This window comes from Cavia porcellus, unplaced genomic scaffold, assembly GCF_034190915.1.
Source record: "Cavia porcellus strain 051 isolate PalLab524CR breed Dunkin Hartley unplaced genomic scaffold, mCavPor4.1 scaffold_2, whole genome shotgun sequence".
Classification (NCBI taxonomy): domain Eukaryota; kingdom Metazoa; phylum Chordata; class Mammalia; order Rodentia; family Caviidae; genus Cavia; species Cavia porcellus.
The window spans coordinates 18,496,905-18,517,984 of NW_026947485.1; the positions used below are offsets into that span (position 1 = coordinate 18,496,905).

General features: G+C 33.5%; 1 protein-coding gene across 13 annotated transcripts in view; it reads right to left on the minus strand.

The window, feature by feature from the left end:
- Positions 1-21,080, minus strand: part of Dgkb (diacylglycerol kinase beta) — a 645,864-nt gene that overhangs the window by 338,243 nt on the left and 286,541 nt on the right. For all 13 annotated transcript variants that reach the window (XM_063238955.1, XM_063238993.1, XM_063238976.1 and 10 more), the window contains 3 exons: positions 13,456-13,541; positions 11,333-11,422; positions 8,768-8,928 (listed from right to left, as the gene is read on the minus strand). In XM_063238955.1, the coding sequence (XP_063095025.1) occupies positions 8,768-8,928; positions 11,333-11,422; positions 13,456-13,541 (337 nt within the window). The remainder of the gene's footprint in view (positions 1-8,767; positions 8,929-11,332; positions 11,423-13,455; positions 13,542-21,080) is intronic.

Sequence of the window (21,080 nt, forward strand, 5' to 3'; positions counted from 1 at the left end):
TATGATTCCGCTACAGGGTTATGCTCGAGAACCTCTGGCTCAGATACACTACTCTTGCCTTTGCAGAAGATTTCAGGGTGTTTTATATTTAGATGGAAAACATTTACTTTCCCGTATGACAAATTAATTCCAGAAAGAAAAGAAACATGACATATTTTAAATTATTTAAATATTTCCCATAACTGAGGTTACATCTTTAAATTTAATAGGCTATATATTTTTTTTCTGCTAAAAATTCTTACCAGAGTTTTCTGCATTCTATTTATTTGGAAAAAATGAGCTTTGGATTTTATATATTACAGTTTGGTTATCTTCATCTGCTTTTCTGTCACATTCAAACTTATTTATTTGTTTTTGGCTTATTCCAAGATCTTAATGTTGGAATATATGTATCTTTTTAATAATTAAGACAGTATAGCTGAATGTTTTTCTCTGTAATGTTCTGGCCATATCCCACTGCCTTCTGATATGAACTCTGCATATATAGGTAGATAGCTGATTTCTGTATTATAATTACATAGGTGTTACTGAATATTCTCTCTTTGCCCATATTATCCTTAGACCAAACTTCTTCAAATGAATATTAATCTCCTGTTTTTAAAAAATATGATGTTATAAATTTTTCTTTGAAATTTTACAATATGTTAAGACTAGTAGGAATATATTTCTTATAACGATTTGCCAATTTCCTTTGAATTTCTTCCTGGATCCAAGAATTATCCAGGAATCTGTTCTAAAATTCTCAAATGTTAGGATTTCTAGATCAGCTTTTTATGTACTTTCCATATGATGGAATTATTTTGTCTTTAAGATTCCATGTGTATACCAGATAACACATGTTCCACGAGAAATATGTTTTAAATGTGTTGATGTGTTAAAATCCGCTCAGCTGGGAAGAAAGCCCAGTGGCTTTACCCAGGCACCTGAGTAAGAAAGTCAACCAGCCTGTTCCTCAGGCTCACAGCTAGGAGTGACCAAAAAAATAGAGGAGTATGGGGGCATCGGTGTGTTTCCTTTCTCTACTCCCACCGACACTTACCACTCCTCAGACCTTAGTGGTTCCCAGGCTTCAGACCCTAAAATCCAACTTTTCACTCAACTCACGGAGGGAGAAACCTCCGCACTACATTTCTGCACCTGGCCCTACGAGCTGCTGACAACCTCAGTCTGAAGTGTTTCTTTGATTCAGAAGAGGAAGATCAATAGTACAAAACGTAGACAAAAGATCTTGCTTTTGCCTCCCTCTTCTAGAAGTCTCCAAAAATTCTCCTGGAAAGGTCCATACATATTTTAGGAAATGTGAGCTAGTACATAATCCCTGGTACTGCCAGTATCTAATATCTAACTATCATATCTAACTATTTTTGATGTACTGGTGATTTTTTAAATGTAGAAATGTCTAGTAGTTCTATTAATTTTGTTAGCATATAATGTTTCTGCCCTCTACATTTCCATCGTAGTTTTTTGTTAGAACACCTCGTGGAATAATATATTTTTCTGGCAAAATCTTCATCTATGACACAATCGAGTTTACTGAAGTATCCCTTTATGGTATCCCACGTTATGATTTTGAAAGTTTTGCCTTAAAGAAGCAGTGAAAGTTTGAGGAGAAAAATCATGTTAAAAGTGATTACACAATGACTACATGTGTCTAAAAATAACATCATACCTATGACTATTGTTATGTTTCAGTTCCAGACACATTTAGAAGAATATGGTCATTCTTTAAGGATTTATCTTGACCACCTCAATTTCTACAATTTTAATTATGATTCTACCAAACTTCTGGTAGCTTTCTATCAGTTTTTATTTTCTTCTTGAAATAGCCTTTTCTTTCATCTGCCTAATAACTTAGTCTTTTTTATTGTTCTTTCATTTTCTCACTTTTTTCCACTTATCTTTTGTTTTAAGGAAAGTTCCAATGTTCTCCTTTCCTTCCAAAAGATAGGTATTAGCTTGTTCTAAAATCCAAATTTTCTGCTATTTTAAATTACTTTTTTAATTTATTCAGTCCAGATTGATATAAATATTTGTTGCAGTAAATGAAAAATAATGGATAAATTTCCCTTGCATTTCCTTAAATGTATGTCCCTTCTACACTATGACTACCTTCATTCAAAAGGCAAGTGTCACCTCTCTACCACATATAATGAGCCACATGACTTTCTTTAGCCAAGATTACGACTTTTGAAGCAAACAGAGGCAAGAACATTTGGACACTGGGGTTTAACCTCTTTTGCAACCCAGAATTTTTCTACCACCACATGGATGAAGTCTTACCTAGACATTAGATGATGGTAACAATGTACAGTCGAGATCATCTTCATCTCAGCAGACAGAGCTAACCAGATTTATGAGGGAAGAAGTGTAGGCCAACTTGACCCAGCTCACTTGCCACTGTTTAGCAGAGCAATCCAGATGAACCACAGACTTGTAAACAGTAATAATAAAGATGCATAGCTCCCGTTTTAAGCTGCTGCCTTTTGGGAGGGTAATTTATACAGTGATGTCAATAATAAATAAGCTTATGAAATCCAAATGATTTCAAACAGAGATTCTTCTGAATTCTATACTGAAAAGTAGGCTTGACATTTCCACTAACATGTGTCAACATCTTAAAGTATGCTTATAACTTCCACTAAATCTGTTTCAGCCTATCAATGCCATCTCATTAATTGGTTATTAAAAACAAAACATTAAGATTAATCTTGAAATTTCATTTACTCTAATTTCCTAGAAATTATGAATTATGTCTCAAATTTTTTTCTTAGTAACATCCAGCTCTCTCAGTAGTCATGATTCTCAGGGTCCTCACATGTCTCTTGTTTTATGTAAGATTATACAAGTAGGTCTTTATGCTTCTATTCTTATAAATCTCCATGTCATTCTCCAAGTAACAGCCACAGTGATTTTAATATAATTGTTGGTTTAATTAAACTTCCCTCAGTGACCTTGCAAAGGAACTAAAGTTTTAACTAAAAATCATATTGAATCTAAATTACTTTTGGTAGGTTATTGTCTAAAAAACTCACATATTTTTCTTTGCATTTTGAAGTTTAATGCTTTGACTCGTTTATGTTGCTTCCAAATTCTGTTCATGCAAAATTTAGTCTTTACTTACAGAGTTTAATTACACATAAATGGAAAATACAAATATAAAAAGAATCTTTTCTTAAGGAAACAAGTCAAATTGGGAAGATTTAATATAAATACGATGTTAAAAAGTTTGTTCTGCACTTATATGTGAAAGACATAATTACGAACAATTTTTTAATGACTTTAAACATCAAGAAGAATTTTACACTCAGATTGCTTCTATAGTTGCATTTTTTTTGCTCCACTTTAAAAAGTGAAATTGGAAATCACAGATTTATTATGGAGTGCTATTTTTTAAATGAGAATTGACAGTTTTCAGTAAATGGCCCATATTTAAAGAAGGAACATTGGCTGGACTTAAAGTATACATTAGCCAATTCAGTTACATTCACAGGTTTAAAAGGAAGTATTTAAAGTTGCACGTATCATTTATATGACTTTTTATCAATATTTCAATTAATTTCAAACTATCTCCTCGAGTGGAAGAATCTCAGGGTGCATAAACTGGCCTACTTCACTCCTTCATTAGTTATTCAGTCTGCACACCTGACAATCCAATCTCACGTTTCAGCTTCCAAAAGCCTATAGGACAGGACAGCGGCCACCTCTCCAGCTGTCTTTCATGTCACTCACCCCACCACCCTCTCTGTATTCCAGCTTCACTGCTCTAGCAAACCTTTGAAAACACAGAGCTCTTTCTCACCTCGAGCCCTCCACATGCAGCCGTATCAGTCACCTACGTCCTTTTTACACTTTTTAGGCATCCTGTTGAGTACTCTTCAGATCCTTTCTTTAGTGGGCATTTTTAATAGAACCTGTTCGTATCAGATCTACAGTTTGTGTTCTTTATTCCAGGTCAGAGTAGATTTTATTTTCTTTCATATCAATTATTATAACTTTTAAAATTTCTGTTTGTTGCATTTCTTTAACAAACGCTTCTTTCTTACTTTAACTCCTAGTTTTAATGATGAAGTGACATCCTTTAATTCATTACTGTAACCATAAGGCCTAAAATTAGGTGCTTAGTTTTCTGCTTATTAAATGCACAAATGAAGAATTGACCAGGAAAATAAAATTAATCACTTGTGAATTTCTTGGTGATAGAGTGATAGAGTTGCCACAAAGTTTTATTCCTGAGTATTTTGATATTTTCTATGGTTGACCATATGGAAATTAAGAATAAAAGCTTATCAATAGCAGTTTTATAATTGCTGTAATCTCATATATGGCAATCTTCTCTCACTTTACTGTCATGGAAGCTTAGTGAGTGTATGGGCATCTTTTATCATGTTCAATGCTGATCCTTCAGTAGTATCTGGTGTTGCAGTGGCTGTTAATTATACTTTTAGTGATCACTCACCACAATGGAGGTATATTTATTTTTATGATTTTATATCTTTTTCAACAATTCTGGTTAAATTTGAACAATACAAAAAAAAAAAAAAAAAAAGAACTAGTAGGGTGTCTAGCTATTTCTAATTTTCCATTCCTCCTGGGCAGACAGAAAATGCATTTGTTACAATGAGGGGCAGGTAGTTTCTCTACAATCAGGCAGACATGTGATTGAGACCTGATCAATGCATTATGATGTTAATCTCAACCTACTACAACACAGGGGATACGATGGTGATATTCCTAAAATTTTCAGGCTATATATTTTGTTGATTGTAAGGCATTTTTAGTCAGTATGTGAGGTGAATATTCCTAGAGGCGACTATGCATAGCAATTACACCCGCACCTCACTCTTTCTATGCCCCTGACAGCATAAGCTGAGATTTCCCCCTCACACTTCAACTTTACTATTTTTTGCGCTCATGTGTATGATCCAGGGGATCCAACTTGAAATACTACCGGTTTTGATATTTTCAGAAAAAGTTTGAAATAAGTATGAATTTTACATTATTTTTTTAATGTGGATCCACTAACTCAGCTGCTGAGTAGAAATCAAACTTGCTGAGCAACACTTGAAGCATGAATGCTCTGGGGGATCAGCTGCTGTGATGTTTGTCTTTCCTGTGCTTTTGTCTTTCCAGGGCAGCAGTGCATATTTTAGGAAGAAAACCTCAACAAAACCCATCTTTATCTTATTAGTCATGCCCTGCCTTAAAATCATAAATATATTCTAGTTCATATTCCTTTGTTAGATCTTTTATTGGACCTTCAAATTTAACTCTTCAGCATATCCATTATCTACTTATATAATGTAAAGTAGAATTCTAGCATTTTTTTTTAAGCCAGGGTCTAGTTTTTCAATAGTAGCAACTAGGTAATCTGTCACTTCCAGTGAATTCCCACCACACACAAAGGTTCAGTGTTCGTCTCTTTCTTATCCATTGATTCATTCAATAATTCTTTCTATGCCATCATCATAACTATACATACAACCCACTTGTACCATATCCAATTTGTTAAAAAAATCTTTCTTCCTTTCCGTATTAGTAAAATTGATGTGTTTTGGATTATGTACAACTTATATACATATGACAAAAGAACAAACGACATAAAATCCAGCTCTAATCTTAATTATAGAACAAATGTATAAATTGATTTGTATATTATGTCAAGCAAACTCATATAATAGAAAATGTCTCTGTATATTCTTTAGTGTATTTGTAAAGTTTGAATATTTTCTCTATAGAGATCATATATATATATGAATTTCTAGATGATTTCCAATTTTGCTTGTTATTATCTTCCTAAATCCTTTAGTTATTTTTACTAGATTGGAATACAAATGAATATTTTTTTGACTTTACATTTGACAACTTTGATTCACTATTATATTGCTCAAAATATATTTTCAATAGAAAGTATTAGATTTTTTTCAATTAGGAGGCATATACCATATTTCCAATTTTTTCACTATGTATTTGTTTTACTCTGCTGTTTAACTGTAATTCAATTTGCAAACTGATGAAATTAATTTCACTATTGGTTTGATAAACATTTTTCAGTATTTTTTTTATTTTGCTAACATTCTATATTTTTCTTGTGCAACCTGCCTTATTTTTCATTTTTAAACTTCTTCTCATTTCTTTCAGCTTTTGCTGTTCTTCATTTCCAGTCTTTTGAGTTTTTGTATTTAAATATAAGTGTTTGATAGTGTTGGTATTTCTCAACCTCAACAATATTGATATTTAGAGCTGTGTGGTTCCTTGTCATGTGTTTCAGGAGTTGTGTAGGCACCGAGAATATTTAACAACATCTCTAACTTCACCCCCTCGTTGCCAGTAGCAGCCTTCTCTTAGTCATAACAGACATAAGGCCTGACATTGCTGAATGTCTTCAAGAAAGAGAGGCAATTACACTCTATTGAGAGCCACAGGCCCCTGAATAAAAGCATATAACAAACTGCGAAGTACTCACTCAGCACTGCTGCACCTCACGTAAGAGCACTCATTGGTTATTTTTTTAAGTTAATTTTAGTGTGTCAACTTTGGACCACTTCATTCCTCTCCAGCTCTACTAGAGCTGCAGTTGCACCATGGTGGAACAGGCAGTCTCAGGAGAGTGACTAGGAGTAGAAGCCAGAAAATCCTCATTCCCTGGGAGATGTCTGAAACAGTAGTGATCTCAATGGAAATGATCAGCAAAGTCAGTGATACACTGAACTTGATAAGCTGATATGGACAAGCAGCCTACCAGCAGAGTAGCAAAATCTTAACCGGAAATTTCATGAATGACAGTCATAATGGACCAAGGTGAACTGCTATAGATCCCTGGCAGACTGGAAGACTCTGTACATGCTCAGGAGAGAGCAAAGAGAGTCTAGTTATCATCACACCAGCGTTTAAAGGAGTAGCTTCAGGCATGAGCAGAAGAAACAAAAGAGTCAGAGATATTAAAAATCAAAATTGTCTTTATAAATATTTGAATTTTGATTCCCACCGAACACGCAGATCCATGCAGTAACGAAGACTTAGTAGCTGAAATTGAGCATGGTCTCCAGTAAACCATACTTACACAGGGGGACTAGCTAGAAAACTGGGATCAAAATGAAAAAGAATTTTTTAAAAGTCCCCTGAACCATCAGCATTCACACACCCCAGAGGAGAGCCGCTCTCATCACCTTTGGTACCTGCAACCATGATTAGCTGCCTTGGAGCCTGCAGATTCTTTTCCCCATTTAATTACGAGTGTGTAGTACTTTGTCCCAGTAAAGAAAGAGAGAGACAGAGAGAGAGAGAGAGACAGACAGACAGACAGACAGACAGAGAGAGAGAGACAGAGAGAGAGAGAGAGACAGAGAGAGAGAGACAGAGAGAGAGAGACAGAGAGAGAGAAACAGTGACAGAGACAGAACAGATAATACCTATAACTTATTAGTACTCAGTAATAAATGGAAACTCATATTAGCGAGGTTTGCATGGGTGAACTTCAAAAACATTCTAATTGAATAATGGAGATGTAAAAGTTCACATAGTGCATGATTTCTTTTATATGAAATATCCATAAAACACAAATACTAGATAAAAAACAGATTAGCTGTTGTTTAGAGGTGAGGGAAAGAACTAGAAGTGACTACAAGTGGATATTAAGATTCTTGGTTGGGTGATAAAATGTTCAAACTTTGGAAAAAATTATAAAATGCACTAAAAAGTATACATAAAGTAACTAGATTATGTTGTGTGTAAACTATAGGTTGCGATTCATTATAAAATATATTTCTATACTAATATACATAATATGACTTTTTGAGATTAGTACAAATTCCATTATTCCATTTAAGTAAATAATAATAACCATCATAGTATTAATAGCATTGCATATTTGACCATTATGATTTATCACTCTTGAGTCCTTAAAATGTATATTCATATTATTTGTAACTCTGAAAGAGGAAACAATAAGCCAGTTACTACAGGTAAGCATAGACACTTGTGTTAACTAATTTGCTCAAGGACTCTTATTGAGGCAGACTAACTCTTAAATTCATAGACACAGCCAATGATTGTTACGGTGTACTAATGTCTGTTTGTGAGTGCATGTGAGAAAGAAATGAGATAGATTTATATGAAGTGAAATATTAAATATTAAATGGAATATAGCTCTGTAGTTAATATATAGTGCTTTTGATAATAAATTAACTCATAATTATTGACTATATATATATATATATATATATATATAAATGAAATCAATGTTAAAGTTATGGATTCCTTAAGGATTAAAATTTAAAAAGCTTTCCAGTGCCAGATGATTTCTTACTTTTATTATACGATTTAAAAAATAAAAAATTTGTTATCTGATTTACTTACTTGTGAATAGCAACAGCTTTATCACAGATTTTGGTAGGTTGTAATGATACTATAACATAAATCTAAAAGTAAGATCAAATTGGATACAATATTTTTACATTTTCTCTTACCCAATGCTTTTAAAACTTGTAAGTACCTTGTAAACTATTCTAAGCTTCATTTTAGTGTCAGACATGGTCAAACACCAATGACAATATAGTTTCTTACCTTTATATAACACGTGAAAATGCATCAATCACTGATACTCATTTAAATAAATTCATAAGCTTTATTATTGCCCTTTAGAACAATATTTATTGAAGCAAAGAATAAAAGAAATTATTTATAATCGGTAAATTTTCATAGTATTTGAGTTTTCACGGAGCGATTATCCAGAACAGAGTAAAGCAAAATATTTAGTGGAAAATCTTACCACGCCAATGGAAAAGTAATTATTGATGATGCTGTAAGGCACTGGGTCTCCTTTCTCATCCTTGTCATTCGGTACAACTTCAAACTTCCATCTGTCCAGCATGATTTCTGTGCTGCTTTCAATACCTTTCAGGATTTTCATCAAATTCTCACCTTCATAACCTAATGAAAAGAAGTACTGTGAGCATGCAAAATCAAACAGAAAACAAAAGTGTTATCGAAAAGAATGATGCTATTTTACTTTCATTATTTTGATTAAGAGCCTAAAATCATTCCAGGCTTCAGAAATAAAATAGAAATGTAACATTTATTCAGTGCTTTATGATACAAATGAATGACTGAATCTTCCTGAAAAGTCATAACTATCATTTCAAATGAAGTAATATGAGAAAAAGCAATAACAAGTATTCATAAGCGTGTTTCATTTAAAACTATCATTTATCACCTTACTCTCACAAACAAACCTTTGCTTTCAATACTCTTCAAGTTTTTGTTAGACAGATTAATTAGTACCAGCAAATGTCAGAAAATGCTAATTTAGTCATTTTTCAAATGCCCTAGGACATCCAAATTCTTTACAGTGTTATATTTTCCAAAATTTGGAAATACATTCTGGTTAAAACCTGGCTTCATCTGGGCAGTTTCTTCCTTTCTCATAATATCTGTTGTACATATTGGATCTTATTTACTCTTTCAGTTTTGATTGGAGAAATGAGAAAATAAAGCAGAGAAGAAAAGAGGTGCTCCTCAGAGAGGCATTCCTCTCCATCTGCCTAAAGAGTTCTCCTTATTGTTCAGACTGTGTCAGTCCTGATCTTATTTTGTGACTGTATATATAAATATTTTTTGATTTGTTGTCCATATGCTCAATGAAAATATAATCTTCTAAAGAATAAGAAATGCAATGTATACAATTTGATATATGCGATAGTTCTTGCCTTTGTCCATCAACAGGAACTTTTATGTGGTTTTACGTGATTCCTTAGACTCTGTAAATTGGATTTCGTTATATATTTAACCTACTTGCTAAATTAGAAACAAAATTGATTAATTTCCAAATATCAAATGTTCTTTCTAGAAGAATACAAGATGTCACATATGTATTTCCCTTCTTTATATCAGTGCACATGTAGGAGAACTGGCAAACATAAGTATCTTATACACTTAACTCAGCTTTAGATAGTTTTCATGTACTATAGCATATAGCATATTCTTTTTTTGTTTTGTTTTTGTACCAGAGATCGAACTCACAACTGTGCGTTTGCCAGGCAGGTGATTATGATGCTGAGCTAAATCCCCAGACTAACTATAACATATTCTTATAAAAAATTCCAAAAATGTTACTTACTAAATTTTTAATTTAGCTTTCAATTCTGTGTGTTTAACATGCACACGAGTTGAACAGATAGTCACCGAATAGTAGTTTTCAAACTTTGTTGTAAATCAGAGTTACTTTGAGAATTTGTTTAGAAAGAACCGCCTACCCAGGTCTCATCCTAAGAGACTTCCATTCAGTGTATTTAGGTAGGGTCAGTTCACTACATTTTTAACAAGCTCCCTAAGGCCTTCTGATTCACACAGTCTCCGTAGACTCAACCTTCTCTTAAGTTTAGATGCTAAAAATATTTAGCAAGAAATTTTTGCTTCTTTAGCAAAATACAATGATGTTTAGTAACCTTTGGACAAGCTGTCTATTGGTGAGTCCTCAAAATATTTGCAGGTCTCATTTTGTAATATTCTATCTAGACACACACTGTTCCATTTTTAGTTCCGTTAGTGTATCCAGCACCTCGTCATCTCCGTGTCTTTAAACTTAATGCCCCTCTGCCTCTGAGGTCCATTCTGAATTTTACATGGCTGTGTCATGATCTGCTTTTCCCACTGTGTGGGTGAAGCCTTTCCTTGTGAATTGGTATCTGTTTACTTGACAATAGAAAGTTTCAGAGTTCCCAAATAAATTAAAATACCATGAGATTGGATGGCCCTTTTGTTTTTCTCCTCTCTCTTCCATATCCCTGATTATACTGTTTACCATAAGGCATGCCTCAAACAGTAATTCTTATTTTGTCTTCCTTGGAAAGTGATACAGAAAGTCTTTTTATTTTCTCCTTTGTTAGGGATTTAATCACATGTTCATAGATTAAAAATATGTTATATGTATCAACTCTCTGTGAAGAATATAATTATGTTCTGCAAAGATGTTCTAATAAACAAAGAAAAATTAAAAACCTGAAAATTACCTCAGAGTCATCGATATTTAACTCATTTTCCAAGCAAGAAGAGTCAAAACCAAAGTTACGTGAAAAGTTGGTGAGTCCTCAAAATATTTGCAAAAGCAAACTGGTAATTAGTCCCTGATTAAAGCCTAATATCCATAGTCTAATTCCCTGGCAGGAAGTTGTTTCTCTGCCTCAGACTATGGTTCAAAGTCATTCATTCATAATAATTTTGCTAAAACAATATGGCAACTGTCATGCAGTAAAGAACTTCTGGGTGCTTCTCACGCGGTTTGTGCATGTGTGTTGTGTGTGAGCCGTGTCTGGGTGCTGCTGAGCAGCTGTTATACCTCCTCCCCATCGCAGGCATCTCGCTAGGTCATTGCCGGTCCCCAGAGGCAGGATAGCAACTGGAGGATGCTTGACTACATTGGCCTTTTCTGTGGAAATGAAAAATTAAAATAAGATAAAGTTTGAACTCAGACAGTACGGTAATAATAATAGACATTCTGACAGTAAAGGAAATAATTTCATTAGGTGCTTCTAAAACAGAAAAGAAAATCTTGTTTTCATAGATGTATATAAATATAGATTATGATAATTCCATGCATTGTGACAATTGTGAAACATAAATGAATGGATTTATTGACAAGGGAGAGGGATTTTCAAAACTCAGACCCTAAAAAAGTCTGTCAACTCGCTAAAAGTTGTGCTTTGCATGCATATTTTTTCTCCATTAAAATCCTCAAGGCAGACAGGTTCACGTAGCCCAGGGGCTGGAAACCGTCCAGGGTAGATGAGGAGTTCCCTACTGCACAAAATCCTTTGGTATTATCACCTTTAGGGACTTTTTACTTTAGGGAATAAAATTTCTGAAAGATGATTTATTCTAAAAGTGAGTAACACTGTCTTTGAATTGTAACTCCTTACAGTCCTGCTTTGTAACTAAGCAGAGGAACGAAACATTCATCCCTGCAGCCGAGCCCAGCAGGTTTTCCTGGAGGGGGACTGTTCATCACACAGCGCCAAGAGCTTAAGGCAGCGTAGATCGTTGTCACTGAAATTTCACATGCTCTTGTTTGAACCATCACAGGCCTTGAGTGAAACTCACCAACCTTTATTATTTTATTTTTTCTCCATCCTTAACCCCTTTGTTCTTAGGTGTAAGAACAAAGGTACTGGATAATTTAGGAATATACTGTAAGGAAATGCCCAGACACAGATTTTTAGGGCTAAAATAAGCCAAAAGTTCCTACTCTATTCATTCTTCAATACTCATAAACCCACACTTTTTTGCTAATGTATTAACTTATAATTCTTGAACTCCAGTAATTTTTATGCAGAAATATTGATATTATTTCATTTTTTTCTTGAAAGGACAAAAGTAGGATTTTCACTAAATATTTTATAAAATATTAGTAGGCTTAAGTTGGTACATCTTACTAGTAGGCTAGTATGCCTACTTAAGCCTGCTTATCATTACTAAGATATCACTGAAAATATGTAGTTATTTTAAATGTAAATATTTTGTAGTCTATGAAAACTAGAATATTTTTATCTGTTTGACCAAGTAAAAATTCAATTTATAGAGAGAGAGCAAAACTTTTGAATCAATTTTTATTATGAGAGAGCAAGTTTTTAATAAAGACTTCATCAATTCAGGTAACTAAAATAAGCCTAAAAATAAATATTTGTTTTAGATTGATCTCTTCCTAAATGCCAGTTTATGATATTTATCTAGCTAGTAATCATTTTTGACAACTGTCTAGATCTAAAACACTAGGTAAACTTTCAGAAGTTAAGTTTATCCAATGCTGCATGCTCACTTTTTATTTTGAATCACAGATCTCTTTTGTGCACTTATAAACTCTTTAATGTAACCACAGAGCTACCAAAGAAGAAAGTTTGTATAGGATTTCAAACACAGCTCTGTCAGTTTCAACTGCAGGACTTATTTTAGCTCCTAAGTTTCTCCAGCTCTTAGATTCTGTATTTTTAAAATGGAATTGTTAACAGTCTACACAATAGATTTATGGGGGAATAAAGGACTATACCATCTGCTAGTACATGATAAAGAAAAAAAAATAGAAATGACAATGATGATGGTTGGCAATAATATGATTGTCCAATTGTAAGATTTTGAGATTTCATATCCAAGTAAATTCATTGTATCTATTTGGCAGAGACTTTATGCTGATTCCTTTATACAGGACCAAAACACAGGCAGACTTCTTACAGCCAGATTTGAAAATGAACCTGACGTTTCAGGAAATACTCTGAGAAACGAATTAGGAGTAAGTATTTTTAGAATAATTTTAAATTATTATGTCCATTCACGTTTTGAGATGAACAGTGTAAAGCCCACCAAACATATTAATGTTGATGATAGATAGACAAGCAGACAGACAGACAGGCAGACAATCGAAAGCCACCACTCTCAGTCAAGTTGCGTCACCCCATGACATTGCATTACCTATGCAGTCCAGGATCCAGCCCACAGTTCCATCCCCACCACAGGCCAGCACTCTGAAGTCAGGAACGTCACGGAAGAAGTTTAACCTGAAAAGCAAGCATGTGAAGGCACCATTGATATTTTAAAATGAGAACCTGTTCATTTTCTACTCCGCATTTGTCCAGTGAACTACGTATTTTTTTTAATAAAAACTAATTTATGTCTTTGGTATTTTATATATAATTCAAGGAAACCTGTAATTACATATTCAAGGTTCTGTTCTTTAATACTACTTTGTAACTGCATATGCTAAATTCTACGAGTGTGTTTTATACTTAACACTAAAATTTGAGAAACAAAATAGTTGTTATAATTAAAGTTATAGTTATAACCCATTAAGTTATAGTTAAATTATAAATTTAATTACCATTTTCTTCCAGATGTGGTATCAGTTCATATAACATAGAATGATGTACTCTACATATTTCTTTTAATAATTTCTACTAATCAAAATTCTCCTTTCAATAACCATGTAGGTGTGATTATCAATACAGTGTGTTTAATATTTTTGTGCTTTCTTCACTACTGGGGGAAGTTAATCAGGCTGCAAATGGGGTTCTAGCCAACTGTTCTAGTTTAACTGCTGAGCCAAATCCTACTGCTTCGAATGCAGTGTATAGAAAAATTGCTTTGGTGCATGTTGTTTTATTCCCAGTGATTATCTTTGAAGCAAAAGAGAGGAAGAGACCCAAGTTTATGCCCTATTTCAATTTCTCTTGCAATAAAGAAGCTTGTATGACTGTAAGTGTCTGCATTACCTGTCTTGTAACTATTAGCAGAAGCATGAGTGGTCCTGAGGGCAGACACTGCTAACCAGGGTAAAAGCTGCGATGAACTGTGGCTCCTACATCCAGATCTAATTCAAAAGAAAATGGCAGAACGGTTGGCTAGAACCCCACTTGCAGCTTGATGCGTGGACACATGTAAAGCTTTTCTCTTCACACATTTTAACATTTATAACATAATGGGGATTGTTTAGGGTTAGGGTTAGAGTTAGGCTTTGCCTCTATGTGCATAGGTATTTTAAACTTCAAATGTGCCCAAGAGATCCTTGTGTGTTAGCACATACCATGTGCCAAGTGTAGTACCAATCTTGACATACCATGATTCATTGTCACAGGATGATACAAGTAGATGCCAATATTAAATGATCACTTTTTAAACAGAATTTTCAAATATTCCTATTTCACAGTTATAAAACGTATTATAATTAACAAAATTTGAAGAATGTCTCAGTCAACATGTATACATATTCGGGGGCTTCTCAAGAGGAAATATTCTGTGACATCATCCTGTCTCTCTGACTGTCTCCCACTGTAGACTGCACACCAAATTCCTTGCAACCCAAAAAGAGTTCATTTGAACAACTTAGGCAAATGTAGTTGACAAAGAGAAAATACTGCAACATTTTTTGTAACATCCCACTTTCCCTTTTACTAGTGGAATGAAAATATATTCTTAAGTGTCTTGGACTTGGAGGGATTCTTATGTGAACAGCGTCTTCAAAGCCATGATCCTCTTTTCATTGAGTTATCCTGTGATCTTGTGTCAATCAACTCGACATACGACAAGTGATATTTTACATTTAAATTTACTTTATTTAAAATGTTTTTTTCAAAGTTACACAAACTGCATAAAAATAACAAAAATGTATAAGAATTAGCTAAAATCAATCATCTTGTAATAATATCCCTGTTTTATTAAAGGAAGACATTTTCTTGTACATTTTAGTGTACAGTATTATGTATGGATATTTTGCCTGTTTAGATATGTTTTCTTCTGGTCTGTTACCATTTGGTTTGCTTATGGTATGCATACTATAATAGACATCTATGTACTCATTGCCCCTGCACAAAGTGAAACATTTTCATCACCCTCCACATACTCTCTGTGCCTGTCCACTACAGCACTGCTCTCCTCCATCCACGGAGGTGAATGCCATTGTGAATATGCCAGGCGTGTGCTCTAATCAGCAGACTGTATCTGTTTTCCACTTACCATTGGTACAAACACCCATCAATGTTGAAGCTGAAGTTCTTTATATGTGCAAGTGCACTTTTTTCAATTCTTCAGCTGTGTAAAATGCCAATTACATAAATGTGCTTTTTAAAAATCCATATCAGTGGGCATTTGGGTGGATTAGCTTTATGTTCTTGTAAAAAACGTCCTCTTCTGTGTACTTCCTAGTGGTTTTAGTAGTGGCTTCTTTCAGAGTGAGATTGAGATGCATGTAATTTTATAAACCATACCAGTTTGTTTCTCAAAGAAGTTGTACAAATGTTCAATGGATATGCTTGATGGTCTTCCTCTCTAATATTTGCAATGTCACTCATGGTTTCCTTGGTGTTCTGATCTATTTTCTATTCCTGTTCATTTCAGTTAGCAAAAATTCCTCACTGGTTCCGACTTTGTTCTTTTATGATTTGTAGTTTTAAAATAATTCTTAAAAGTAGAAACATTTTCCTGTTAATTTCTTGAATGCATATTTAATAAATACGATTTCAGCTATCACTTTCAAAGAATATTGCATAAAAGAATCTTTCCTTCTCCGAGGTCAGAAGAGGAATCCATATACTCTCTTAAAGTTGCAGAATAATTTTGATGGACATTTTTTAACTTGTTATGCAATAAAGTAGGCACTTTCCTTTCATTTATTTTCCTCCTTTATTGCATCATTTCTTCTTTGTTTCTTCTTTCCTTCCTCTTTCCTTATATTTTTTCATTTCTTTCATTATGGTGCACCAATGTTTTCTACTTATTTTTAACCAACTTTATCCATTTTTAACCAATTTTGACTATTTATTTATTGAACAATTCACCTTCTACCATGAAACCTCAATCATAGATCTAATTTTGTCTATCGATATGTTTATAATTGTTTTTATTCAGTTTCATTCATTATTTGCATCTTTGCACCAATATCACATTCTAAATTTTTATAGTTTTCTACTGTTTATATCTCATAAGGTGTGGTGAACCATAGCTATCACTTTTCTTTGCTTTTTAAATACATTTGAAACTTCTCTTCTATAAAAATAAAAATAAAAACAAATGAAATCAGTTGTGATTTTGGTTGAAGTTGTAGTAAACCAATAGATCAGTTTTGTGATAAATGATACATGTATTATAAACTTTGTTTATTCCTGAATACAGGATTGTTCAGGTTTGTAGATATTCATCCACGTTTTTCAATAAAATTTAAACTTTCAGCTTAAAATGTTACATGTGCTATGTTATATTTGTTCGTCCTTTCTTATAATTTTTATCTCAAATATTTTTGAAGGTGTGCTTACTAACATTAATATTAAAGTTTTGTAGCTAGGTTGTTTAAATTCTTATATTATATACTGATTCTATAAACAGTCATAGTTCCCCTATTTTTCTATTGCCTGCATTTTGCCTGTAGAAGCATTCAAATTTGTGTAAAATTGCATCATATGATAACAGCTATATTATCAGTGATATCTACTGTCGATAATTACTATGTCATATTTTTTCAATATCCTGGCCAGCATTGCAATTTAGTATGAAATATGAAGGTACATACAGAACATTTGATATCTTGTTCCTGAATTTAAATATAATACTTGCAGTATCTGCTTATTTGTGATGACATTTGCTAGAGGGAATTTCATGGTTTTTGTCTGAAACATTTTAACTGCCTAATGTAGCTCTCTTCTACTCTTATTATTTTATTATTTAAAAGGTTAATTTACCACGTTTTGAATGCTCTCATTCTGTTGTAGTGAGAAATACAGATTTATTCATATCCACAGTAGGAAACCATTCTTACAATCCTTTCATACACTTAAATTGACCACAATTTACTAATATTTCGACAGAAAATTAGATTTGGTTGCTAACATTTTGTTTAGAAGTTCAGCAACTATATTCAGGACCACAATACAACTGATTTTTTCTTTCTACTGTTTATCCACTTTTTAAAATTAAAATTATACTGCCTCATTATAAGTTGCAGAATACATCACCATTTCCCTTCTTTCTGAAAAAAAAATGTGTACTGTTGGAAATTTCTTTAAAAACCTGATAGCACGTTAATGAAAACTATCCAATTTCTGGTGAGTCTTTTAAATAAAACCCTCTTAAATGATCATTTAAATTCTTTAATAATTATAGTTTCTAATTTTTCCTAAGCCAGGTTTTGCTAGTTACATTTCTATAGTAATTCGTACATTTCTTAGATTTTTTTTTTCACATATTTATACTGAAGCTTGAAAAAGTTCTTCAAAACATGCCACTAGCAGGACACTGACCAAGAGGCTGATTGCGCCTGGTAATAGCCTAACACCCATTTGACTCCCCATCGTTCTTCTACTCCATGATGAAGTGTCATGTTATTCATTCTTGTTTCCTTTTAAAATTGTCACCATTGGCTCTTCAGCAGCGTCCTACCCCCAAACATAAACCATGTGACTGTCAGACCAGCTTACTCTCCATAAATCCTTTGCTAAATGGATTGAAAACTGACCCTTCTTTATCTCAGTTTCTTAAACCACTCAAGCCATGCGGTTTGCCTAGAGATTCATCCATGCCTTATTTCATTCATTCATTGAATCAAAGCTTTGGAATAGTCTGTAATCAATCTGAGCCTTGGTTTGCTTATTTTTAAAAATCGAATTCGTACCACCTGCTTTGTTGGGTTGTCTATACACACTTAAAATATTTCTGTGTGATACTATGTATGTGTTACTATTATTTCAACCATCTTTTCCCTTCACAGCACATAGGTGTCGTAGGTAAGGACACAACACGTGCTTTTCCCCACATCACCCATCCCTAGTGTTCTGACAGATTAGTCACAGAGCATTTTCTCAAAATCAAAACTGGATTGGACAGTGAGGACCCTCCTACCTACGATCTGAACTGGGAGCGAGTGGGCAATCTGGAAACCCATGCAGAGCCCAGAGGACAGACGATGCAGCAGCGACCGAGAACAAACAAATCCAAGAACCAAAATGCAGAGATCTACATGGCACCGGCTCTTCACCCTGGCAGGTGGCCATGCCCAGCCGCTGTGGCCTCCACTTCACTGGTTACTGTCCAGTGAGGATGAGGGAGAAAGAGGACCCCCTGGAGGAAATGCCATTTCATTTACCATGCTTTTCAGCTACCTTTTTCAAGACCACTTGAAGAATCAAGTAGAGTAAACATTTTACAATGAAAAAAGTGTGATTGGCGCCAAAATTTATTTATGCTATTTTTATAGACATTAACAAATTAAAACATCAAATGATTTATGGAGATTAATGATGAGTAAGTTTTCTTCATTGGTCATTATGACATCCATTCTTTGGCAGAGTTTTCTGTTTATCTGCAATGGTTATAGTTGAAAGCATTCTTATATTAACGTGTGGGTTTGTGGTTCGATGTTCCACATATTCATTCAATAGCCTCTACAGTATTTGAACAGTACCTAAAAACTCAGTGACGCAAGAAAAATAAATTTTGAAAATCTTAAAGCAGATTACTTTAAAGCAAGCAGTTTCTATAGTTAACAATATTTATTGCACACTTAGAAATTATGCAGTGGATTATTTGGGCTTTTTTTTTTTTTTTTTTTTTTTTTTTTTTTTTGTACCAGGGAAAAAACTCACAACAGTGCAATTGCCAGGCAGGTGTTTATGCCACTAAGCTAAATTTCCGGCACACAGTGGATAAATCTAATATTGCTAAAAACACAAGACAATTTTGTCTAAGGCTTAGGAGCTTATCATATTCCTAATGCTGGTAAAATAAGTGTGGAGACAACACTGACGTAGAAAACAAGTTTTCATTTGTGCCTATCAATTGTATTTTAATAGCACACTAAAGAAAACATTTTAAGAAAAGAAAGAAAATGAAAGTACCTATTCCAGAACGTTGGAAAGTGTCCTATAATCAGATTTTTATTTATTATTTATATTTTATTTTATTTACCTTTTTGAAACAGGGTCTCACTATGCAGTTCAGGCTGGCTTTGAGCTCACTTCATTCTTAGGCTGTGTTTCAACTCAAAATGATCCTCCTGCCTCAACTGCCCAACTGCTGGAATTACAGCTAGTCAGACTTTTAAATAAGAGTACACAGGTACTTTTTCAAACTTCAGCCTGGTATTTTACTGTTTATCTTTTTAAAAAAAAGTTTTTGTTTTTGTTTTTCTGTATCTGGGGATAGAACTCATGACCTCACGCCTGCCAGGCAGGAGCTTGTGCTGCTGAGCTAAATCCCTAGTCCTTGAGCTAAATCCCTGCCCTGTATTTTATTGTTTAAAGAAAGAAAGATGTTTCTATTTATATAAGTTTATTTATAAATAATATTAAACATACAAAATTAAGATGTGTCTATTGAACAGACTATACATTATATAACAAAATATTATTTAACAATTAGAAAAGTCAGTGTGATTCATATATATGTTTACAATACTGATTCATAAGTAGTGTTTGTTTTACTTTTTAATGAGTACTCAATTTAGTTACATTATGTGTGTATCTTTTTATGTTGAGAAAAGGCTGAAACATCAACAATGACTTGACTCTATGTCATCAGATCTGCTCTTGTTTCTCTTCTGGTTTAGAAAGCTTCTTTACTTCAGGAGCTTGATTTAGGAAACATTTGAATTCTCCTTTAAATATTTCAAGGCAGAAATAAGCATATTTTTCACTTGTTATTTTGCTCAGTATTCACAGATACTTGCATGTACACAGTTACGTACTATTCTCAAAGTGACAGGACTGAATGGATCCACAACTGACTCACTAAAATCAAACTTCATTTGTTGACTGAACGGTTATTGCTGGTTTTTAAATTGCACTTACAGTCTGGGATAACAAATTTTAATAACTTCTAACTTGTTTATAATGTCCGCATTGCATTTATACACATGTTGGTATCACTGATATTATTACTGTACTACAGTATTATGTAAGAATGCTTGCATGAAGCACTTATGTCCCCAAAGTTTTATTCTGAAATTTATATTAGAAAAACGGCAGCAAAAACATTGATTCAATTTAATTTAAACTAAATGCAAAGCTAATTATTAATCTGTTTGCTCAACTCAGATCATATGGTTTTATTTTATAAGTTACAAATTTGAAATAAACTAGAAAATGCATTTGTTTCAACAAATGTGGTTAGTCTCTTAAGCTATTGTGTTGCAAGTGAGTTTACACCTTTGGAGGGGCATTCTAGGTAGATAACCTGGAAGGTTTTTGCCAGGCAGGCAGTGATGCCTGCTGAGCTAAATCTCAAGCTCTATTGTGAAGTTTTAAAAGCGTAACTTACAGAGAATTTCACAAATGTATATTTCCAGTGAATCATTAATTAAAACATTAATGCCATTATGCTTGGATTTCTCAGAAACGTGTGTGCCTACGTGTACTGCAGAAGAGAAGGGAAATGACAGGAATTACAAAAGAGAAAATAAAACAGAAAATGAGAAAACATCATCGTATGTTCTTAAGTAACTTTCATATTTCCCTGAGTGTAAAATGTATCAGAAGCAAGAGGGCAGTAAATCACTGGCCCTGTAATGCAGTCTGGATTTTTTTTTTTTTTTTCATTTTTTAATTCATGTGAAAAAT